The 26,447-nt window shown below is 33.9% G+C and overlaps 1 protein-coding gene across 2 annotated transcripts in view; it reads left to right on the top strand.

Moving 5' to 3' along the window:
- The window catches only part of CDH9 (cadherin 9), a 165,129-nt gene extending 139,006 nt beyond the window's left edge, over window positions 1-26,123 (top strand). Inside the window, exons 8-12 of one of the 2 annotated variants that reach the window (XR_012414515.1) lie at window positions 16,111-16,247; window positions 16,583-16,843; window positions 20,603-20,720; window positions 20,822-21,073; window positions 25,101-26,123. Coding sequence is in view for 1 of the 2 variants with exons in the window: in XM_005556631.4 (XP_005556688.2) it covers window positions 16,111-16,247; window positions 16,722-16,843; window positions 20,603-20,720; window positions 20,822-21,073; window positions 25,101-25,588 (1,117 nt within the window). In the remaining variant the exon portion in view is untranslated. The remainder of the gene's footprint in view (window positions 1-16,110; window positions 16,248-16,582; window positions 16,844-20,602; window positions 20,721-20,821; window positions 21,074-25,100) is intronic. The other variant, XM_005556631.4, reaches the window with a different exon arrangement.
- Window positions 26,124-26,447: the final 324 nt, after the last annotated feature.

Below are 26,447 nucleotides of genomic sequence, written 5' to 3'. Positions count from 1 at the left end.
ATAAATTATCAGTATCAAATTATGTATTTGTTATATTGTTTAACATCATTTTGAAACACACCTTCTTGTTATTATTGGGGATTATTTTAGTCTGGCAGGATTTTTACCATAATACATAAAATGCTTAGTTTAAAATGTTCATATTGCTTAAAGTAAAACTCTTGAAATAAAATGAAAAATTAATCTAGCTGTCCAATGATCAATGTATATGCACTAGCATGTTCATATCCAAAGCAATGTATATTTGTGTTTTATTGAAATGGTATATGAGTGCTTGTTGGTGTCTTTTGTTTGAGGGTTTATTAGAAAAGAGTGTAAATTATTTTTACATTTTCTGCAGTAATGAAATGGAAATAAGTATTTATCTATTTTTTTAAAGGACAAGGGGTTAGTCATATCAGTAGCTACAAATGCTCAATAAGTGTCTGTGTTTTATAGTTTTTGTCATGTTTCAAAAAAATCATCAACATTGTTTGTGTCTTTATTTCTCCCTAGTGTCTGTTGCACCATACGTCTATCCTAGAAATCCTACATTCATTTTAGAAGTAATCGATTGTAACTTTTTTCAGTGCAATCACACATTGTCAGAAAACTGTAAACAATGACATTATATCAACTTAGATGATGAGCCATATTATTGCTGGACAATTGAACATTTTTGAGTCTGAATGAGACCAAATCTTCATAATAATCCACATTATCTTTTCTTCATTCATCTAGCATATTTGCTTATTAGGAGTTCAGTAAGTGCTGGGCACCTTGCAAGAGGCATGATGCCCCCTCTACGTCACCAAGGCTGTTTATTTTATAAAATAGATTAGCCTCTTAGTCACTTTTGCATTATGCTTATAAAAGATACTCTTCTATAGTTTTGTTTTTCTATAATGTTTTGGTCTAAATTTGGGATAATGAAAGTACTGCTTCATAGAATACAGTAGGATATATAATATGCTCTTTAATTTTCTGAAAGAGTTTGCATGGAATTAGAATGTTTTCTTAATGTTTGGTAGGATTTAATATTTGGGGCTGTAATTTTGTTTTTTATATGAGTTGTACCTATGTATTTTATTTCTCTAGTAGTTTCAGAATTATTCTGGTTATCTAATTATTCAATGAGTTTTGTTTTTAATTTTTTATCTCTCAGGGAATTTGTAAATCTCATCTAAGTTGTCAAATGTATTAACATAAAGTTGTTCAAAATATTTTCACATTATCCTTTTGATATCTGTAGTGATGAAAGCTATCTTTAATATCGTTAACTTTTCTCTGCTTTATCCTGATCAGTGTGACAAAACTTTTTTGAAATGTATTTATTTTCTCAAAAAAATGTAACTTCTGGTTTTATATTGTTTTACTTATTTTTTTCTTTTTTAAAAAAATTATACATTAAGTTATGTGATACATGTGTTTAACCGGCAGGTTTGTTACATAGATATACATGTGCTAGGGTGGGTTGCTGCACCCATCAATCCCTCCCCTAGGTCCCCCAACCCCCGACAGGCCCTGGTATGTGATGTTCCCCTCCTTGTGTCCATGTGTTCTCATTGTTCAATTCCCATTTATGAGTGAGAACATGTGGTGTTTGGTTTTCTGTTCCTGTGTTAATTTGTTGAGAATGATGGTTTCCAGCTTCATCCATGTCCCTACAAAGGACAGTAACTCATTATTTTTATGGCTGTATAGTATTTCATGGTGTATATCCAGTCTATCATTGATGGACATTTGGGTTGGTTCCAAGTCTTTGTTATTGTGAATAGTGGTACAATAAACATACATATGTTTGTGTCTTTATAGTAGAATGATTTATAATCTTTTGGGTGTATACCCAGTAGTGGGATTGCTGGGTCAAATGGTATTTCTGGTTCTAGATCCTTGAGGAATTGCCACACTGTCTTCCACAATGGTTGAACTAATTTACGTTCCTACCAAAAGTGTAAAAGTATTCCTATTTCTCCACATACTATCCAGCATCTGTTGCTTCCTCACTTTTTAATGATTGCCATTCTAACTGGTGTGAGATGGTGTCTCATTGTGGTTTTGATTTGCATTTCTCTAATCACCAGTGATAATGAGCTTTTTTCATACGTTTGTTGACCATGTAAATGTCTTCTTTTGAGAAGTGTCTGTTCATATCCTTCACTCACCTTTTCATAAGATTGTTCATTTTTTTCTTGTAAATGTGTTTAAGTTTTGGTAGATTCTGGATATTTACCCTTTGTCAGATAGATAGATTGCAAAAATTTTCTCCCATTCTGTGGTTTGCCTGATCACTCTGATGGTAGTTTCTTTTCCTGTGCAGAATCTCTTTAGTTTAATTAGATCCCATTTATCAATTTTGTCTTTTGTTGTTATTGCTTTTGGTGTTTTAGTCATGAAGTCTTTGCATACGCCTATGTCCTGAATGGTATTGCCTAGGTTTTCTTCTAGGGTTTTTATGGTTTTAGTTCTTACGTTTAGGTCTTTAATCCATCTTGAGTGAATTTTTGTATAAGGTGTAAGGAAAGGATCTGGATTCAGTTTTCCGCATACGGCTAGCCAGTTTTCCCAACACCATTTATTAAATAGGGACTCCTTTCCGCCTTTCTTGTTTTTATCAGGTTTGTCAAAGATCTGATGTCTGTAGATGTGTGGCATTATTGCTGAGGGCTCTGTTCTGTTCCATTGGTCTATATATCTGTTTTGGTGTCAGTACCATGCTGTTTTGGTTACTGAAGCCTTGTAGTATAGTTTGAAGTCAGGTAGCGTGATGCCTCCAGCTTTGTTATTTTTGTTTAGGATTGTCTTTGCTATAAGGGCTCTTTTTTGGTTCCATATGAAATTTAAACTTGTTTTTTCTAATTCTGTGAGGAAGGTCAATGGTAGCTTGATGGGGATAGCATTGAATCTATCAATTACTTTGAGCAGTATGGCCATATTCACGATACTGATTCTTCCTATCCATGAGCATGGAACGTTTTTCCATTTGTTTGTGTCCTCCCTTATTTCCTTGAGCAGTGATTTGTAGTTTTCCTTGAAGAGGTCCTTCACATCCCTTGTAAGCTGTATTCCTAGGTATTTTATTCTCTTTGTAGTAATTGTGAATGGGAGTTCACTCATGATTTGGCTCTCTGTTTGTCTGTTATTGTTGTATAGGAATGCTTGTGATTTTTGCACATTGATTTTGTATCCTCAGACTTTGCTGAAATTGCTTATCAGGTTAAGAAGTTTTGAGGCTGAGATGATAGGGTTTTCTAAATATACAATCATATCATCTGCAAACAGACACAATTTGACTTCCTCTCTTCCTATTTGAATACGCTTTATTCCCTTCTCTTGGCTAATTGCCCTGGCTAGAACTTCCAATACTATGTTGAATGGATAGGAGTAGTGAGAGAGGACATCCTTGTCTTGCGCTGGTTTTCAAAGGGAATGTTTCTAGCTTTTGCCCATTCGGTATGATATTGGCTGTGGATCTGTCATAAATAGCTCTTTTTATTTTGAGATACGTTCCATCCATACCTAGTTTATTGAAAGCCTATAGCATGAAGGGGTGTTGAATTTTATTGAAGACCTTTTCTGCATCTGTTGAGATAATTGTGGGGCTTTTGTCTTTGGTTCTGTTTATGTGATGGCTTACTTTATTGATTGGTACTTATTGAGCCAGCCTTGCATCCCAGGGATGAAGCCAACTTGATCGTGATCGATAAGCTTTTTGATGTGCTGTTGCATTGAGTTTGCCAGTATATTATTGAGGATTTTCACATCAATGTTTATCAGAGTTATTGGCCTGAACTTTTCTTTTTCTTGTTGTGTCTCTGCCATGTTTTGTTGTCAGAAAGATGCTGGCCTCATAAAATGAGTTGGGAGGATTCCCTCTTTTTCTATTGTTTGCAATAGTTTCAGAAGGAATGATACCAGCTCCTCTATGTACCTCTGGTAGAATTGGGCTGTGAATCTGCCTGGTCCTGGGCTTTTTATGGTTGGTAGGTTATTAATTACTGCATGCATTTCAGAATTTGTTATTGGTCTATTCAGGGATTCGCCTTCTTCCTGGTTTAGTCTTTGGAGGGTGTATATGTCCAGGAATTTATCAATCTCTTCTAGATTTCTTAGTTTATTTACATAGAGGTTTTTATAGTATTCTCTAATGGTAGTTTGTATTTTTGTGGGATCACTGGATATATCCCCTTCATCATTTTTTATTGTGTCTATTTGATTTTTCTCTCTTCTTTATTAGTCTGGCAAGTGGTCCATCTATTTTTTAATCTTTTCAAAAACACAGCTCTTCAATTAATTGATTTTTTGAGGGATTTTTTATGTCTATATCTCCTTCAGCTCTGCTCTGATCTTAGGTATTTCTCGTTTTCTGCTAGCTTTTGAATTTGCTTTCTCTTGCTTCTCTAGTTCTTTTAATTGTGATGGTAGTGTGTCAAGTTTAGCTCTTTCCCACTTTCTCCTGTGGGCATTTAGTGCTATAATTTTCCCTCTAAATACTGCTTTAGCTGTGTTCCAGAGATTCTGTTACATGTGTCTTTGTTCTTATTGGTTTCAAATAACTTATTTATTTCTGCCTTCATTTCATTATTTACCCAGTAGTCTTTCAGGAGCAGGATGTTCAGTTTCTATGTAGTTGTGTGGTTTTGAGTGCGTTTCTTAATCCTGAGTTCTAATTTGATTTCATTGTGTTGTGAGAGACTGTTATGATTTACATTCTTTTGCATTTGCTGAGGAGTGTTTTACTTCCAATTATGCGGTCAATTTTTGAATAAGTGCAATGTGGTACTGAGAACAATCTATACTCTGTAGATTTGGAGTGGAGAATTCTGTAGATGCCTCTTAGATCTGCTTGGTGCAGAGCTGAGTTCAATTCCTGAATATCCTTGTTAAATTTCTGTCTCATTGATCTGTCTAATATTAACAGTGGTGTGTTAATGTCTCCCGCTATTATTGTATGGGAATCTAAGTCCCTTTGTAGGTCTCTAAGTACTTGCTTTATAAATCCGGGTGCTCCTGTTTGGGTGCATATATATTTAGAATAGTTAGCTCTTCTTTTTGCATTTATCCCTTTACCATTATGTAATGCCCTTCTTTGTCTTTTTTGATCTTTGTTGGTTTAAAGTCTGTTTTATCAGAGACTAGGATTGCCACCCCTGCTATTTTTTTTTTTTTTTTGCTTTCCTTTTTCTTGGTAAATATTCCTCCATCCTTTATTTTGAGCTTATGTGTGTCTTCGCATATGAGATGGGTTGCCAGAGTACATCACTCCTATGGGTCTTGACTCTTTATCCAATTTGCCAGTCTGTGTCTTTTAATTGGGGCATTTAGCCCATTTACATTTAAGGTTAGCATTCTTATGTGTGAATTTGATCCTGTCATTATGAAGCTAGCTGGTTATTTTGCCCATTAGTTGGTACAATTTCTTCATAATGCCGATGGCCTTTACAATTTGGTATGTTTTTGCAGTGGCTGGTACTGATTTTTCCTTTTGATATTTAGTTCTTCCTCCTGGAGCTCTTGTAAGGCAGGCCTGGTGGTGACAAAATCTGTTCACATTCACTTGTTTGTAAAGGATTTTATTTCTCCTTTGTTTATGAAGTTTAGTTTGTCTGGATATGAAATTCTGGGTTGAAAATTCTTTTCTTTAACAATGCTGAATATTGGCCCCTACTCTTTCCTGGCTTGTAGAATTTCTTCAGAGAGCTCTGCTGTTAGTCTGATAGGCTTCCCTTTGTGGGTAACCCTACCTTTTCTCTGGATGTCCTTAACATTTTTTCCTCCATTTCAACCTTGGTGAAGCTGGTGATTATGTGTCTTGGAGTTGCTCTTCTCGAGGGGTATCTTTGTGGTGTTCTGTGTATTTCCTGAATTTGAATGTTGGCCTGTCTTGCTAATTTGGTGAAGTTCTCCTGGATAATATCCTGAAGAGTGTTTTCCAACTTGGTTCTATTCTCCCCGTCACTTTCAGGTACACCAATCAAATATAGGTTTGGTCTTTTCACATAATCCCATGTTTTTTAGAGGCTTTGCTCATTCATTTTCATTCTTTTTTCTCTAATCTTGTCTTCATGCTTTATTTCACTAAGTTCATCTTCAACCTCTAATATCCTTTCTTCCATCTGATCAATTTGGCTATTGATACCTGTGTATGCTTCATGCAGTTCTCATGCTGTGTTTGTCAGTTCCATCAGGTCATTTATGTTCTTCTCTAAACTGGTTATTCTACTTAGCAATTCCTCTAGCCTTTTTTCAAGGTTCTTAGCTAACGTGCATTGGGTTAGAACATGCTTCTTTAACTCAGTGGAGTTTTTCCCACCTCCTGAACAATACTTCTGTCAATTAGTCAAATTCATTCTCTGTCCAGTTTTGTTCCCTTGCTGGAGAGGAGTTGTGGTCCTTTGGAAGAGAAGAGGCATTCTGGTTTTTGGAAATTTCAGCCTTTTTGCACTGTTTATTCCTCATCTTCGTGGACGTATCTACCTTTGGTCTTTGATGATGGTCATCAACAGATGGTGTTGTTGTGTGGATGTACTTTTTGTTGATGTTGATTCTATTCCTTTCTGTTAGTCTTTCTTCTATGGTCAGGAGCCTCTGCTATGGGTCTGCTGGAGTTTGCTGGAGGTCCACCACAGATGCTGTTTATCTTGCCTGATTATCACCAGTGGAGGCTGCAGAACAGCAAAGATTGCTTCCTGTTCCTTCATCTGGAAGCTTTGTACCAGAAAGGAACCACCAGATGCCAGCTGGAGCTCTCCTGTATAAGTGTCTGTCGACCCCTGCTGGGAGTTGTCTCCCAGTCAGGAGGCATGGGGGTCAGGGACCCACTTGAAGAGGCAGTCTGTCTCTTATAAGAACGCCATTCTGGGAAATCTGCTGCTCTCTCCTGAGCTGAAAGGCAGGAGCTTTTATGTCTACTGAAGCTGTGCCCATAGCCACCCCTTCCCCCAGGTGCTCTGTCCCAGGGATATGGGAATTTTACCTATAGGCCCCTGACTGGGGCTGCTGCTTTTTTCCAGAGATGTCTTGCCTAGACAGGAGGAGTCCAGAGGGGGTTTTATACATTCTTAAACAATACTTTTCTCTTTTATTATTTTTTGTTCTTTATTTTTTAGGGATTTTATTTGTTCTCTTCTGTTTTTCGACTTGCAAGCTGAGGTCATTTATTAAAGACTTGGTATTTTTCCAATATGTACATTATAGTAATGTAAATTTCCTTCTAAGTATAGCCATAGACACTTCACAGTATTCTGATATTAGTAAATACACTCCATTTTTTAAATTACTGAGTATTTTTTGGTAAAACATTATCTCTCTAACAGGCACATAGGTGGGCCATGTATTGTCATCTCATTTAACATTCTGTGACTTTACATTGAAGTGTTTAAACCACTTATATTTAATATGATTATTGATACTGTTACATTTAATTATCATTTTGCTGTTTGTTTTCTGATTTTTCCATCTCTTATTTGTTTCTTCTTTCTTATTGTTTGCCTTATTTGGGTTAATACAGTATGTTTTATTCTATCTCATTTCTTTTTTGGCCTGTTATCACTCTTTTTAAATATTTTTGCTGAACGTAGACTTTTTGATTGGACATTTCTTATCAGTACAGTAAGATTTTGCTGTGTCCTTATATTTGTTTCTATCTTTGTTACATTACTTGTTTCTCACTATGCTTTTAATTTGTCACTAGTTTTGAGCAGTTTAATTATTACATGTCTTACTCTAGTAGGCTTTACTTTTTTTTCTCTTGGAGTTAATTGAGCTTCTTCAATTTCTGAGTGTATATGAGTGTACACCTTTTCTTAAATGTAGAAAATTTGTGGTCATTTTTTCTTCAATATGTTTTGCCCAACTCTCTTCTCCTTTAATCACTGTTCACTGGGTCTCTGTTTTTATTGTTTTTTTTTTTTTTCATTCTTTTCCTTTTTGTCATTTTGAGTCTATTCAATGACATTTTGAATCTATTCAAAATGGCAAAAAGGAAAAGAAGAAAATAATTTATTCATCTCCATTATGAGAAGTTGTTCACTATTTTTTTTTCTGCAACATCTTATCTGCTTTAATTTTATCCAGAGTATTTTTGAATCTTAGATATGTAGTCTTTTCTAAAAAAAAAAAAACAAAACACTAAACAATAAATATAAAATTTCTAGTAGCAGTAAGAAAATGTATGAAGTTGCTACATAAATTTTGGTATATTTATACAATAGCATGTTATGTAGCCATTAAAATAACATTGAAGCAAACAAATAAGCGAACAAAAATAATGACATGAGAAGATGTTGCCAATATATCACAATATGTAATGTGCACTATGAGATATATGTAAACTGAATAATACCATATTTGTCACAGAAAAAAGTACAGTATTAGAAAAATAATGTAAGAATATACCCTACAATGTTAATAATCTTTCAACTGTGGATGCTCTTCCTTTGAGCTCTTGGTTTTCCAAGTTTTCTGAGGTGTATATTACTTTTGTAATTAAAAAAAAATGAAGTTTTTAAAAATGAGGTTAGGCAATAAAAGGAAGCAGAAAAATAATAACTATAGAAGGAGAAAAAAAGAGTTCCTTAACGTGGTATACATATTTTATATATTAAGGCATATATACATATATATATGCCTTCAAGTTCACTAATTTTTTTTCTTCAACATCTTATCTGCTTTAATTTCATACAGAGTTTTTTTGAATCTTAGATTTGTAGTCTTTTCTTCAAGTGTTCTTTAATATAGTACACATATTATATACATATTATATATATTAAGACATACATATATTTTGTTTGTTTGTTTTGTTTTGTGTTTTGTTTTGTTTTGAGACGGAGTCTGGCTGTCTCCCAGGCTGGAGTGCAGTGGCGTGATTTCGGCTCACTGCAAGCTCCGCCTCCCGGGTTCATGCTATTCTTCTGCCTCAGCCTCCCAAGTAGCTGGGACTACAGGCACCTGCCACCATGCCCGGCTAATTTTTTGCACTTTTAGTAGAGACGGGGTTTCACCGTGTTAGCCAGAATGGTCTCCATCTCCTGACATCATGATCCGCCGCCTCCGGCTCCCAAAGTGCTGGGATTACAGGCGTGAGCCACCGCACCCGGCCACATATATGCTTTTAAAAATGTGTCTCTCTAGCATGCCGATTAACATTTAAAATATCATATTTAATTATATCAATGGTGTCTTTGGGGGCTATTTTTAATTAATATATTTTTCTTTGCATTCACATCTTTCTTCTTTCCCTGGTTGTAATTTCTGATTGGATTACAGACATTGTGAGTTTTACCATGTGAAGCTAAACAGCTTCATATTTTCATAAATATTACTGAGTTTTGCTCTGATAGAAGATTAGATTTCTTAAAACAGCTTAATTCTTTTGAATCTTGGTTTTGTAGCAAACCTTAATCTAGGACTAATTTTGCCCCATTAATCAAGTAGTATCTTTCTGAGTAGTCTACGAAAAGTCTTGCAAATTATGAGGTTTTCTACTTTGCCTGGTGAAGACTAGCTCCATTCACAGTTCATAATTTTTCTCCCTCTAATCCTTGTGATTAGTTACCTCTGGCATTTCTTGTTTCCTGTGTCCACTCGTATTCTCATAGGTAGTCAGCTGAAGAGCTGAATGAGATTCTCTTTAGATTTCTGTAGCTCTCTCTGTTACTTCTTCCTGCAAACTTTAGCCACATTAATTTCCCTGCTCAACTCAGGGAGATTGGCAAACTCCATCTCTGTCCCCATGTCCTGCATTATGAAAACCCTATTCAGACAGCACAATGGGTAAGTTTTAGGGATTATCTCATTTATTTCCCTTCTCTCAGGGGTGATTGTCTTATTTTCTTACGTCCGTTACTTTAAGAATTATTGTTTAATGTATTTTTTTCTGATTTTTTGTGTTTTAGTAGTATGGTAAATCCAGCACCTGTATACATGTTTGCCAAAAGAGGAATTTAGGGAAAAATATTTTTAAACATATCCCTGCTGACATAATTGTAGTAATTCATTTTAAAGGACATGGATGACCCAAGAAATTCTGTAGCCCGTAAGACAACCATGATTCTCTCCTCCATAGATATTCTAGTGTTATTAAACTGCTTTCCACCAAATATTCCATTTTTTTCATACACTTTGTCAATCTGCTATCTCACTTATATATGATTGAATTTGTTATACATATATGTCCATAGATTTTTTAAATTTTATTTTCTAATGACATTAAAACTCTTAAACTTCTATTGTATAAATAATATACTATCATATATATTATACATCATAAATAAATGTTTAGAGATATATTCGATCTTTACATACACACATGTACTTGGTGTGTATGTGTATAAAATCTCCCCTATATATGATAATTTTCATGTGTGTATATAAAACCTCTCCTATATCTGACAATTTCCCACAGACATAATTTCAAAAGTAAAATTTCTCATTCAAAGACCGATAGTAAAATTTGCAACCTTGCTTCCCAGTGTTTAAAAAATGGCTTTAAAAAAGTTCAGTTTAAAGGTCCTCCAGAAATCTCTGTTTTGTATAGGGTACTCAAGTCCTAGAGATAATCAATTATAATTTAACCTGTAACATCTCAAGAATTATTGTAGGGAGAGGGAAAATATTGAGAGAAATTAATCTCAAATTGTATTCTTCAGATAGTACTACCAATTCTGCCAATTTATAAGGCCATACCGGAAAGCATAGCATAGAGGATGGTTCCTGTTAGCATTTAAAATGTGTGCGAAAAAGCTTTAGATAGCCAATTATAGTGTGAAGAAAAATCAGCAATAATTCAACAAGAATGCAACATTGTAACATGGGACTGTTTTGTTTGCAAAGATCAAATTTAGAAGGATGACTGATCTCAGAGCAGAAATAGGCTATGATAAGCATCACAGAGAAACATTTTTCCAGGGAAAGATTGGGAACTAATTCTCATCCACGATTAAATCTGTTCATCAAATATATTTTCTGAAATACATCTGCCACTTGCAACATGAGATTATGGTTACAATTAGCAGCTGTTGTCAGCTCTGCTTCACCTCATTAGTAATCATGGATCTCCAAAGTTATGGGGTTGATTATAGCTTTACAAGATCTGAAAGAACATGTTGCCTCATTTTACACCTATTTTATGCTTAACGTATTTAAAGTTCAATGATTTTTAAAAGTTACTTTCTACTGCTGTGGAATTGAAAAGCAACAAAACAAACTTTCTGGTGAGGGATTTAATTATGCCTCAATAAAATGTCCATGACTTCAAAATAAACTGGAATAAATGTGCAAGTACATTTGTATAGTAGTGCTTCTCTCATATTTGTTTGATTTTATTGCAAAAAGTAAAATAATAATAATCTAACAAGAATATCATGAATCTCTGCAAAAAAGATTTGAACTAATTTTTCAAATGAAATTATAAATAATATCATTGTACAGCTAATACTCAACATTCATTTTTGAGGTGTAATGAAGGTTGGCTAGACCACAGCTATGAGGAACATGTTTCTGGAAAGCAGTAGCTGAAAAGTAAAAACCAAATGATGTTCTAGCTCAATTGACTTAGTCAGTGGAAGAAATATATGGAATCTAGTAGAGAAAAAGGAATGAATTCTTGACATATTTCTGCATATCACTCATTCCTTCTGGTGTCTGTAATTGAGTTTAGATTATTTATGCTAGGTAAAAATATAGATATCTGATACATGCTTGACTTTTAATGATAGAACACAAAAATGTAAAGCAAATAAGAAAAATGAAAAGCAGAGTTCAGCTTCCACGGGAAGAGAGCCCCTGAGCTCTCTTTCACATGTTATTTGATCCCTGTATGATTGGATCGTGTCTCTGGAGAAAGTATTCATACAAAAAATTATGACAATGGCCTTTTTAAACTGATTGTTCAAAATTCAATGCAGGGGGAATCAATAAAATATTGTTGTTAGAGTAGGCCATCTGCTGGAACATAGAGATAGCTTTGTTCTGTGTTAAGGGTTTATCAGACTCTTTCTGGTCATTTGTGGTAATCCAGGGTATTTATTATTAATAAGTAAATCAGAATGTCCCATTTTGGGTGAAAATAGAAGTTTGGCTGCTAAATAAAAGAAATGTATCCCTGAACTTTGACAAATTGTGAGACATCATTTGCACTGGAAACAAAAATTTGAACGTAGACCTGGAAGTTGGCACTGTCAAAGTTAAAAGTGAGCTATTTCTGTATCATCTGTGAGTTTCCTTCACGAATTCTTAATGTGAAAAATAGTGTCTTTCAAGGTTGTACCTAAGAGTAAGGTGGCCAGAAGCCTAAATCTATTTTGATCCTGAAAAAAATATACAAGTGTATCAAAGCTTGATTTTTATCATGTTGCAATTGTTAGCTATTTCTCAGTAATAGAAATATCATTGAAATCTCTAGGCTAAACACTAGGGCAACTAGCAATGAGCACAACAGGAAATTTTATTTTCCTCTTTGATCTTCAATGCAAACAGTAGGAAGAAATCCCAGATCTATTCAGATATAAGCAGGTAATGGTTAACTATTGACCTTTCCAACAATAGAGAGAAATATTAACAGGTGAATATTATGAATCGAGTTTCATTCAATGCACAGCTGTAGTTATGTTCTTTTGCTTCCACTTTCTTTGTGTACATTTTAGGTTTATTTTTATTCATAAGCAGAATTTGTGTAGCTAAGGAAAATAAAATATTTTTGTTGTTCCAGTGATTTTATTTGCTTTTCTCTCAAAAACCTTTTAATAGTGATTTGGTCCCAATGTCAGTAAAGCCCACATCAGGAATTGTAAGAGGGTTGAAACCTATAGGTAGGAAACATAATATTTTGTTTCATGTTAGCACAACTGGAAATAGAGGTTTAAAAGAAAAATTTCAATGTGACTTGCATGCTCAATTTTACTACATTGTGATTTTGCAAATCAGATCTATCTCTGAAAAGAATCTGACAAAGAATTGTTGGCTAAAAGCCAGTATGACATTTGCTTCTAGAAAAAAAATATATATCTATATATATGTATATATGTATGTATGCTGTTGTGCATTATTATACATTTTTATATCTAGGTTTCTATTTCTCCTTTATCCCCTTAGGACTTCCCACCCAAGAAATATAGACTAATCTTGGGCAGTGATCCTATGTCAAATGAGTGTATTTTAAGTGCCTAAATTCTTTTCATAACACCATGTGAAAAGATTACAATAATGATTATTGAAAAACTGAGGGAATACTGTCATTTGCATGTACTTCTGTTGTGCGTTGTAAAATCCTGCTAAATGACAAAACAGAGATGACTGAAGTGGTTCCATGTACAGGGAGTGAGGTAAAACCTGAGACCAGCTATATAAGTTTTATAGCCATTCCATGATTGAGATGACACCCGATAACTTTTTTACCAAAGGACCAAATACTCTTTTTGAAGCAGTGTTTATGACTCTGCAATAATCGTTTTATAAAATTTGGCAGAAAATAAATTAAGCAAGTATCTTCATGTACTATATTAAATTGTTAAAATTATGATTAGACCCGTTCACTTAATAGATCCCTGAAGTTCAGCATAATGCTTAAACAATAGATTAAATAGTATGTCTTTTAATAAACAGTTCAAACAAAAAAGTCATACAATTTATGTTAATATATGCTCACCCAATAATTTAAAAATTGCCAATACTTCATAACGTTTTAAAACCTAAATATCGGCTGGGCGCGGTGGCTCACGCCATGTAATCCCAGCACTTTCAGAGGCCGAGGCAGGAGGATCACAAGGTCAGGAGATTGAGACCATCCGGGCTAACACGATGAAACCTCGTCTCCACTAAAAATACAAAAAAACTAGCCGGGCGCGGTGGCGGGCGCCTGTAGTCCCAGCTACTCGGGAGGCTGAGGCAGGAGAATGGCGTAAACCCGGGAGGCGGAGCTTGCAGTGAGCCGAGATTGTGCCACACTGCACTCCAGCCTGGGCGACAGAGCAAGACTCCGTCTCAAACAAAAAATAAAAATAAAAATAAATAAAATAAAACCTAAATATCCATTACTTATGTTTGCCAAAGCCAGTGCCAAAGTGTGAATATATTTAAGATTTATAGTGGGAACTGTAATTTTCCAATACACTTGATCAAAAAGGAACTCGTAATAAGATAAGATGCATTTAATAAGATACCTAGAAAAATGAGGACTACATCAGAGGCTGATTAGCCTGTTAATTGTCCTTCATTGCTTTTCCTGTTTCTGTTCTTATTCTAATCACTTTATCCCGTAGTCTAAAACTGCTATATAAAACCTAGCCTGTGGAGCTACAGCATAGGATTCATCTAAGAGTTTGTTTAAAACGCACAATCCCAGCTCCCACCCCAGACCTACTGAATCAAATTCTGTTTTTAACAGGATTCATATGTGATTCATTTAAATGTTAATGTTTGAGAAGCACTCACTTTCTGACATGGCTCAATCAAAGACCGCAACAGAAATCTCAAAAAGATGTAAAAAAAAAAAAAAATAGCTAGTATGGCATAACATGGTCTGATGTAACTGAAGGACTTTCATATAAATTAATCTTTTCAAAAATTTATCTTTTAAGGATATATTAGATTTCTATTGCTGCCACAAAAAAATACTACCAATGTATTATTATCTTACAGATAGGTCTGAATTTCTGTACATCAGAAGTTCAGTATGTGTCTCACTGGGCAAAGTCAAGGTGGTGGTGTGAACAGGGCCATATTTCTTTCTGTATATTCTAGGCAGGGAATTGCTTTCTGGATCATTTAGGTTGTGAGCAGATTTCAAGTCCTTGCAGTTGTATGGGCGAGGCCCCTGTTTCCTTGCTGGATGTCAGCTTAAGGACTACTCGCAGTTTCTAGAGGCTGCCTATGTTCATTGTTTATTGGTTTGTGGCTCCATTCCTTCAGCTTTAAAGCTAGCGACAAATGGGTCAAGTATTTCTCATTCTTCAAATCTGTTCTCTTTTTTTCTTCTGTTTCATCTCTCTAAACCAATTTTCTGCCTTCCCATTTCACTTTGTTTGTTTGTTTATTTTTGAGAGGCAGTCTCACTCTGTCACGCAGGATGAAGTGCAGTGGAGCCATCTCAGGTCACTGCAACCTCTGCCTCTGGGGTTCAAGAGATTCTCTTTCCTCAGCCCCCCAAAGTAGCTGGGACTACAGGCGTCCGCCACCATGCCCGGGTAATTTTTGTATTTTTAGTAGAGACGGGGTTTCACCATGTTGGTCAGACTGGTCTCGAACTCCTGACTTCAGATGATCCACTCACCTCTACCTCCCAAAGTTTTGGGATTATAGGCGTGAGCCACTGCGCCTGGTCTTCCTATTCCACTTTTAAGGGCTCGTAGGATTAAACTAGGCACGCCTTGATAATCAGGGTAATTCTCTGTTTCAGTGTTTTGAACCTGAATGACATCTGCAAAATTACTTTTGCTGTGTAAAACAACATCTTCACAGGTTCTGGGGATTAAGGTATAGACATCTTAGGGAGAAGAGATATTATTTTGCCAACTGCAGAGTGCTACAAAGCTTACAATGATGTCTTCCGCATACAGCCCTGATGAGAAAGTCACAGAACTCTGTGGTGATATAACATTTCATTTTGATTTGAAATAAGTTGGAGGGATAGATTAGAGGAAGCCCTTGATTCAGCTGGATGTTCCTTGAATAAAAAGCCATTCAAGAGCAATGTATTTTATAATAGCCTTCTCGATATTTGCTTATAGAGGACTCGTGACACAGTTATGTATTTTTTAACATACTTTCGATGTACTCATTACTATTGGCTCGGTCAAGTTTAACATTACTGTTTAATGTGTCTCAGGCACTGCAGTAGGCCTATGATAGGATAAGTGAACCAAGTGATACTTAAGAACTCACTTTAACAGCTGCCACCGGGATACATGTGCATAAATAACAGTTCTAAAGTACACATGGCTGTGGAATAGTAAGTGGAAAGAGTCAAATATATGAAATTGTTCAAATAAGAATTCCATAAAATAAAAATTCAAGAAAGTTGTTTTTTACAGTTCATGTATTTGTCAGATCATTGTGGAAATTACCTATAACTTTCAGAAAGAGTAGAACTAGTAACCTTAGAAGAATGCTGGATTTATGAGTCTCTTCTGCCAGGTACTCTGTTGATCGGCACACTGATATGGACCGTATTTTCGGCATCCACTCAGAAAATGGCTCTATCTTCACTTTGAAAGCCCTTGACCGAGAATCATCTCCTTGGCATAACATCACTGTTACAGCCACAGAAATAAGTAAGTCAGAGCTACATCTACCTGAACACACCGTCTTTCATCAAAGCGGTAAAATAATAGCACTAGCTAGACTCATTTTCTTGAGTGGTATGATTGTATCCTTAGCAAGATCTCAGAGAAATGGCTTAGAATGTCAACACATTTTTAAATTGTTTTTAAGGATTATCAAATAATTCATTCATTTCAAATTTGCTTTTCTTTTACACCTTATATAAGAGAGAAATATAATTTAACCTCATAAAAATAATCTAAGAAAATGATCTATTACAAATAATACCTCATTCTCAATTATGTTTTCCTCAATTTCATTGTGCTTTTCATTTGGACCATGTAAGAGAGCTGAGATATTCATCAGCAGCCCAATTGAGAAAGTGAACACCACAAAAAGGATCTGTTGCTAAGCTACAAATGGGTGAGTGGTTTCACTGCTTCTGTGTAAATGAGACTGAAATCTTACACATGTTCTCGTTGCAGATAACCCAAAACAAAGTAGCCACATCCCTGTCTTCATCAGAATTCTAGATATAAATGACCATGCTCCGGAATTTGCCATGTATTATGAAACATTTGTTTGTGAAAATGCAAAACCTGGGCAGGTAAATAAAATCATTAAAAACTTAAAAGAATATATTTTCTCTTTACAAAGTCAAATGACATTACATCACTTTATTTGCAGGATTTCTTTTGTGCAAACTATTGTCAATACTTCTTGTCCACCATTTATTTATCCTTAACAAAGAACTCACAGTGATTTTTTAAAAAGCCATTTAAAAATGTTTTTATAATGTAATCAATAATATAGTAGGGAATATTATAACATGTTTTAATTTATACACTAGGTTTATAGTGAGTATCACATATGTAGAAGCTGTTACGTACATTCATAATTATGCTTATGCTGAGTTATCTTCACTAATAGAATGAAAATATATCATTAAATAACACATGAAGTATGAAAATGAAATTGTTTCATGTTACTATAAAGGTAATCATAATCATTGTTTTCTTGATTACATTTTGCCACTTTTAATAGTTTTAGGAGATTTTGATATGAGTGATATTTTGTAAGTTTTAAACTTTAAAGTTTCATATCATTGAAATGAAGTAGATTTGTATGTAAAAGAATTAGGAAGTCTTCTTACAAAGTAATTCTTTCAAATGTATATAAAGTAATTCTAAGTAAATGCAGAATATGCTCATTCTTGACAAAAATATAGTATTTTTCTATAACAGTAACTGCATACATTTTACCCAAATTAACTTAACCATTTAGTTAACTACTTTGAAAATAAAATAGGTAGATGTTAAGAATCATCTATAATTCCATCATGTCTCCTTAAGGTAGAAAATAATCTAAAATACAGGTTTTCTTCTATTCTAATAGAGAATATTATGAACTGAATGTTTGTGGCCCTCCTCCAAATTCAAATCTTGAAAATGCAACCCTAGTGTCATTGTATTTGGAGATGGTGTTTCATTGAAGTCATTAAGATGAAGTGAGGTTATAAGGGGATAGATCCTGATCTGATGGGATTAGCATACAAAGAAGAGATAACAGAGAGCTCATGCTCTCCCCTTCTCCTGTCCCTGAATTCATGGACCAAGTAAAAACCACATGAGAGCACTCAGGGAGAAGGCAGCTATTAATATATTAGCAAGCCCTCACCAGAAGTCAACCACACTAGCCTCTAGATCTCAACCTTACATTCTCCAGAACTGTGAGAAAATGCATTTCTGTTGTTTAAGCCATTAAGTGTGTGTGGAATTGTTATGGCATCCCAGCTGACTAAGACAGAGATACATAACACATTCCACCTACATATACAAAAATACAAATGAGATTTTTGTTTGTAATAACATGAAATTGTTACATAGCTATTTAGATAAAAATTTGCTTTTCCTCTTTATTTTACAACATACAATGGGCATCTCAGTTTAGTAAATGATTTTTTGAATTTGATGCTTAATATTCATAGCATAGTTACATTATTACTTATTCAATTACTTCCTTCTTAATGGAAATTTGGTTTCACAAAATGTTACCCTAGCACTATCCCAGTCATACTATAATGAGCATTGTAGTACATTTTGCTTGTTTACCACCTGGTACTACTTTCCTTTGATATAATTCTCAAAGTAGGAATAATTAAATTATATCTATAAATATTAATAAATGTTCCCGAATAGTTCTCCAAATCTGTCATAAACTAGGTGATATTCCCACCAAATACCTATGATTGCCTACGTATTTGGCAACCCTAGATTTTAAATATCTGCCAATATGTAAATTTCTCATAACACTTTTAGTGTGAATTCTTGTAAACTCATTAAGGCCAAACATTTTTTTTTCATACAAACATGGACTTAAAAATAATTTACAGCTGTATTAGTTCCAAAGCTTGCCATGACAAATTACCACAAACAGAATGACTTAAAACACAGAATTTTATTTCTCATAGTTTTGGAGGCTGGAAGTATAAAATCAACATGCAACGGGGCTGTACTCTCTCTAAAAGCTCTAGGAGACTATCCTCCCTTGGCACTTTCTAGCTTCATGAGCTTGCCAGCCATCCTTGACATCTTTTGGCTTGTGGACACCAATTACTCCAATATCTCTCTCCATCATTTCATGGCATTCTTCCTGTATCTGTTTCTGTGTCCAAATTTGCTGCTTCTTATGAAGACTCCAGTCATTGAATTAGAGTCCCCTCTAATTTAGAATGATCTTATTTTAACTTGATTTTATCTGCAAAGAGCCTATTTCCAAATAAGTCACATTCACAGGTACTGGGATTTAGGACTTGAACAGATCTTTTGGGGGAGCACAAGTCAAACTACAATCACCTATAAATATTCTTTACTCACATAGCTATTAGTATGCTTATCTTTTACTGATTCATGTGTGTTATTGATATATTATACGCTAATATTTTATAAAAATTAAGTATAATTTATATTAACTAATTATAATTATTTAATACATATTACTCATTGAATTTAACCAAGTTAAAAATAAAATGGATATTAAGTATATGTATATCCTCATAAAATATACTTATACAAAGCCCATCCAATAATTTCAAGGCCTCAAATGTCATAGAATTAAAAGATCAACTTTTTATGATTTAAATTATTACTAAAAGTCAGATTTGTTATTGCTATTTAGGAACAGAAGGTTGAGCAAAATATTAGATCTTATATAATTATTTTCTTATGTTCCAATTTTCTAAAGAGAAAAGTTTATTAATTTTTTGTTAATAATTGTACACTTTCAAAAGGACTTTATTAAAAATACAGTTACATATCACCCTGTCAAAATGACATAATTATCATTAATATAAAATTAAAGTGAAAGTAGCACTGACTAGTGAGTATGTAGGTTAGTATGGTTATAAAAGGTATACAGTGAAATAATGGAAAGCTTAAACTATTGTGAATTTCAATAACTGTGCACCACATAATGTTAGACTATGAAACCTGTTTGTTTTTGTAGAACAGAACGTTAAAATCAGAGTAATTAAATGACTGTGATTTCAAATCACACAGATGAGAGGCACCCAAATGTGTAGCTCAGTGTTTTTTCCACTATAAAATGCTCAGTGAAATTTTTTTTGCCCAACCCATAGTTGGCTGTTCCATATTCCATTAGGGCACACTTCTTATTTATTTACACTAGCTCAGCCAAGAGGTGTTCTAATTTTGAAACCTCAACATTGATTGTACAAAATCTTAAAAGTATTTCTTTGTATATCTGTCTTTGCAAATACTATTAAAGGAAAAGCAAGCAATTTAAGTAAAATAGTTAAGTTGTAGTAATGGTATCCATAGCTTCAAAATCATTTTCTTTCTGATAGTACATGACAAATTGATTTATTATTTTAAAAATATATTAATAATGTTAATATATAGGAGTGATTGCGCTAAGCATTGGTGTTTTAAAAAATGCATCTTCTATGTACTCATCCTTTGAAGAATTATTTTCTAGTGGATGTAACGGATTGCTCATCAATTAATAATAAAATGGGCTGTGCCTTTCAACAATATCAAAAGAGGATAGGTATTGCAGGGATTGAATTTTTCTTTAAGCTGGCCAGGTATAAGACAATAATGCTTTAAGATGCCTTGAAAACCATTGGGCTTACTGGGTGTCTTTCACTCTTAACTAAATAAGTTACCTAAGACAAAACCATAAAAAATAAGGCATTGGCCTAATTTTCTTTAAATGGCATTTATTTTGTTTTGTTGCTTTGTTTTTGTGATGTATTTAAAGCACAAATACATGGATTTAAGATATCGTCTAATAACAAGAAAATTGCCTTAGGCTTAATTAATTAATTTATTTATGTTGCTTTCAGTTGATTCAGACTGTCAGTGTCATGGATAAGGATGACCCTCCCCGAGGTCACAAATTCTATTTTGAACCAGTGCCAGAATTTACTCTCAATCCGAATTTCACCATTGTAGATAATAAAGGTATAAGAAAATTTCTAAAACTAAAAATCATGAAACTTTAAGATACATAGTTAAAAACACATATGAAAGTTTTTGGTTTTTTACATGTTTTTCTCCACCAGATAACACAGCAGGAATCATGACTCGAAAAGATGGCTACAGTCGCAACAAAATGAGCACCTACTTATTGCCAATTTTAATCTTTGACAACGATTATCCGATTCAAAGCAGCACTGGCACACTCACTATTCGGGTGTGTGCCTGCGATAATCAAGGAAACATGCAATCCTGCACGGCAGAAGCCTTGATCCTTTCAGCCGGCCTGAGCACGGGAGCTCTCGTTGCGATTCTCCTCTGTGTCCTCATACTGCTTAGTAAGCTCTGTCCCTCTGAATGATCCTTTAATTCACAAAAATCTCTCCCTCACGGTCCGAGGACGGTGCACTGAATAACACTTTTCTCTACAGATAAAGATAGAACATTTTCACTTTTTATTAAAATGGTTCTTTCAATTAGGAAAAAGTAAGAGTTTTTGTGTGTGGGGATAGTCCCAGCTTTCCAGAGACCAAAAATAAAGATCTAACAAATGCTATACACATGTGTATTTAAAAAATATATTTTATATCATTTGGTATTATATCTTTGACTTTGTTCACTGTTCTAAGGGCATTGGATTTCATTGATTTCATCTTTCCATCAACTGTATAAGGTAAATACTTTTCTTCTAGAGAAAGGCTACATAATTTACTCAAAGTCACTCATTTAGAAAAGGCTTTAGCTAGCATTCAAACACAGATTACTATAGACTTCTCCTTTCTATTATTCCCAAATTAAAGACTACGTTGCCCTTACAAATAACAGTTACTAACATATTCTGAGTTATCTATCTCAGATGTCTGACATGCAAATGCATTAAAGTTGTCACAGTTAGACATTTTCCCCTATATAGCTTGTTATACATTGGTGTGACATATTAAATTAAGAAGTTAAAGTTCTGTTTTAAAAATATCACTGTATCACTGTGGTCATACCTAGCCCTGCAATATTTTCTAAATAAAGTCATGTTCCAACAGCTAATGTTTTATTTGAACATGCACTAACAGGACAACGATTTAATTCAATTAAACAGTTGTTCCACTGGAAAACATTCCAAAAAAAAATTGTTTCTATCAAATATTCAGCCCAAATGCTTATGCTTAGGGCAGGGGAGCTAGCCAAATTTATGTTCTAATGCTCATATGTGCTGGCTCCTTTTCTCTGCAAATCCTTTCAAGCTATCTGGATGAAATCCCTTTGGCCAGATATCCTTGCAGGACTTCAGTAGGGGATTGATGAAAGTGGGGAAAAAACATTTGTCTCAGTTAAGATGATCCAACTATTTAGAAAAACATTTTCTCAGTGTGGTTTAGAACAAATACACTGCTACCACCGCCATCAGCAATTTCAATCCCCACCTACTGCTAGAGGGTTCAACTCCTTTGTAAAATATTTTTGTATCCCTATGGAGATAAAAATTTGGCTTAGCCTTTTAGCTAAGTGCTACTGATTTCACGTTGTTTTATTCACTCAGGAAGTTCCACTTTCCTAATTTAGAACCACATGAAAATACGTTATTGTTAGATCATTTGAAAAATTTCTGTATTAATATAATGTACATACACACACAAAGATAGTCATGCACACATAGGGAACCGAAAGCATCCCCCCAAGTAAGTTTAGATATTTGAACATTCTCAAACTAAATTTGATACTATTTTTTTCTATGCAGAAATCCTAGAAAGTTTCTTCTTATATTCTGCAAAGTCAGCCACCTTTGTTCCTTGAGCAATATGGAAAGCACTAATGTCTTATTTTTCACTTTCCCAGTTCATTGCCTAAATGTGGAGTAATTTTCTATTATTGTAGTTAAAATTGCTTCTAATTCAGAAATTTATATTTTCAAAGTTACTAAAGCACTTTATTGTTATTGTGAGTCTTTATGGTAATGGCTGGACATAGTTACTGCATTTCTATAGTTAAGAGAGTTTGCTTTTTATAAGATAGTGACATAACACTGACAATAATATTTTAAATGTACTTTCATACATTTTGAAGAAATCTAACTCTTAGCTTATATCTGTTTTATAAGGCAAGATGGAAGATTAAAATCTAGGGCTGGGATTTTAAACTTTTTGGTTGTAGGGACACTTTTGGCAGCCTGATGAAGCGAATGGACCTAGCCAGAATGACGATTTAAATTTATTAGAGTAAAACATGTAAGACAAAAAGGAAATACACTTACACAAATGAAATAAAAAACACGAAGAAAACTGTGCTTGCTTATCAAATCATGCATGCCATGTTCTGGAGCAAGTCTAACTATGGTTTGATTTATCTGTCAAACTGTGATGCAATATAAAATATCTGTCACACATATTGCCACTATCACCATAGTTTATGCCAATAATCCTATTGAAAAGAAATGCTAAATTTGAGTTACAGATGGATGGAAATAATGAGGTACTTTTTTTTTAATTTCTTATCCTATTCTTTCTGAATTCTGTTCACATGTTCCAGATTAATAACCTCAATCTAAGAAATGATCTGATAATATTAATATTGTAGAAAAGGAAAGCTCAGAACAGATTCTACGGACCATTTGTGGGAATTAGTAAGTTTTTATTAGTTAAGGAAACCTTAATACTTAATAATTGACTACACAATTGTTATTTTATTGATTAAAAAGTAGATAACTTATAAATTTATTTAACCTTAAATTTAGAAAGAAATCTCTTTTTCTAGTGTGTGGCTGAAATTTGATAGATGTCAGATCCATGTTGGACTTAATTAAGCGTATGTCCATCTTTTAAAAGGAGAGTATAGAGGTCTCATCTTTACTGCAGTTTTCTTTTTTTAATATCTCTAAGGTGATCCTGAATATAGCTCAGCTCCCAAAGCCCATTCTATGAAGTCTAACTACTGATACTTCTTTATCTTTCGTAATTATATTTAATTATCTTTAATTATCTTTCATAAAATCTTACTTTTACGACATTAAAGATAATCTTTAATTATCTTTTGTAAAATCTTACTTTCAGTTAGGAAGAGCTGAGAAAAGTTTGCTGGTCAATATGAAAATAACATTGGACAGGGCTTTAGTATAGTTATAGGGGCCTTACGGGCCATGTTGAAGTGTAGTCTCAACGACAGTGAGTATGCTTTGTTTAATCTCGATGTAACAATTGAGAAAAGGAATAATAGCCAACATTTTCTTATTTTCTGTGAAGCATAAATAATACCGACACACAGTTAAGTTCCCTAAAGTAAAGGAAACCTAGTTTGTGTTTTTCCCTGGTAATGCTGAAGTGTGTTTTGATGATATTTTCTTGATTTTATTCTCACATTTCTTATATGTAACATTATGGGTTTGTCCAATTTTTAATGGAAAATTTGTATTTTGAAATCGTGTTTGCTTCTTTTTAAATGAATGTTATTAATTGCAGCATGCATTTATTAGAAACAAGGTTCATCTTCCAGTACACATAATTTGACTTCCAGTATTATAATGAGAAATAAGAAAATATATTATACAAAGAGAAGTTCACAGTTAACTTTGTAACAGGCATGTAAACAATAAAAATAATACAGTAAGTAGAGGGAATACAATTAACATTTCATTCCAAAAGTTTAAATCAGACCTTGTATGTCAAGGAAGTCCTCATTAACAAGATACAGTCTGAGGTGTTTTGTAAGATAAGTTAAAGATGAGTTTGAATTTCATGTTGTAACTTTCAGAGTTATAGTTCAGCTTTCTAAGCCCACTACAAAATTAGACCAGTAAAGGAATTTAGTTAAACCTATGAGATTTGGGAAGTGATAAAATCAGTGACACATACATATTCATGACATATTCATGTGTGTGCATATGTACACGCATCATATAGGAATATAATGCATATACAAATATATATATCTATATATGAGTAATGTTTTGCATATATTCCCTTGAATCATTAAGAAATGATACTTGTGCCAAAGTGAAAGGAATGATCAATATCATGAGTAGAGTTTTAGCGTTTTTGTATTTGAAACAAGTGCACATTTGGAAAGACTGCTGATGTGTCAGGCAATTGCAGTGGGATAAATATAATAAGTGTACTTGAATAAAGCTTTTTCAATGCCAGAAGTTCATAGGAGAGTACGTCTTGACAGTAAATTAATGGCATGGTAATATCTGCTCCTTTATCAATATAGTGCATCCAGTCATTGCCTTGAGAAACTCTGTATTTCTACAGGGTAGTTAATTATTTTTATTCGATTAATCTTAATATCTCCTGTACCAAACAAATGTCACACTCAGAAGTGTACTCTATTTTATCCAGGCTCATGAAATCTCACTATTTTCCCATTTCTTATTAATAGTTTTAGTCGTGCTGTTTGCTGCATTGAAGAGGCAAAGGAAAAAGGAACCTCTGATAATTTCAAAAGACGATGTCCGGGACAACATCGTCACCTATAACGACGAAGGCGGTGGGGAAGAAGATACCCAGGCTTTTGACATTGGCACATTAAGAAATCCAGAGGCAAGAGAAGACAGTAAACTTAGACGGGATGTAATGCCCGAAACTATTTTTCAGATAAGGAGGACTGTGCCTCTATGGGAAAATATTGATGTACAAGATTTTATCCATCGAAGACTAAAAGAAAACGACGCAGACCCAAGCGCACCTCCATATGATTCACTGGCAACGTATGCCTATGAAGGGAATGATTCCATAGCAGATTCGCTCAGCTCTTTAGAATCCCTCACAGCTGATTGTAACCAAGATTATGATTACCTCAGTGACTGGGGGCCTCGTTTTAAAAAACTTGCCGATATGTACGGGGGTGATGATAGTGACCGAGACTAAGAGGATTGTTTGACTTGATCAATATTAGTGGAAGTACTGTCTATGTTATTAGATTGAGTGGCCTGCATTCTCTTCCCGGGAGGAAATTTTTCAAAAATTGAAATTACAAACAATACGTAGGTGTTGTCTTAGTAGGGATTTGCTTAATCAGTAAGTTTTCGTGAATGAATACGAATGATATAGATTTTTTAAAAAATAATAACCAGTTCACCCTCTTTGCCTAACAATCTCGGAAGGAAATATATCGCATCAATAATCAATAAAAATACTTAAAAGGCTTTTTGTGCCTTTTCTTAGGTATAATAATTTATAAATGTTTTCTTAACTGACTTTCAGTCACCTTTACTATTAAACTAAACATTGTGCAACCGCTTTGTAAATTAATATGGAAAAGATATATCCCTAATGACATAGGAATGACTATTACTGCCATATTTATTTAGTTGAAGGATGTCTTTGTGTTAATTCATTCATATTTTTATAAATGTATATTTATATTTTTGTATTTTTATGAAATAAACTAGTATTTATAAAATACATTTCATTTTATTTAATTCCTAGAGGCAGATCTGATCTCATTTATAACAAAAATGTTTTACACCTTTAAATGTAAAACATGGTTCACTCAGGGAATAAGCAGTTCAGAAACTACTGCATGGATTTGGACCTACAATGTAGTGAAACTATAAAATAACTTTGGTACCAATTGTTATTTTTCCGTTTCATCACTTAAATATTGACTAATGTTTATAGAACCACTGATGTCTAACCATCAATAGAGTATGAGACACATTTGGAATATAAAATATTATATATATATAGTTGTGGATAATAAACTTTAAGTGTTTTTTTTTTTGCA

The sequence above is a fragment of the Macaca fascicularis genome, chromosome 6 (assembly GCF_037993035.2).
Source record: "Macaca fascicularis isolate 582-1 chromosome 6, T2T-MFA8v1.1".
Classification (NCBI taxonomy): domain Eukaryota; kingdom Metazoa; phylum Chordata; class Mammalia; order Primates; family Cercopithecidae; genus Macaca; species Macaca fascicularis.
This window is presented reverse-complemented; position numbering and strand designations above follow the sequence as displayed.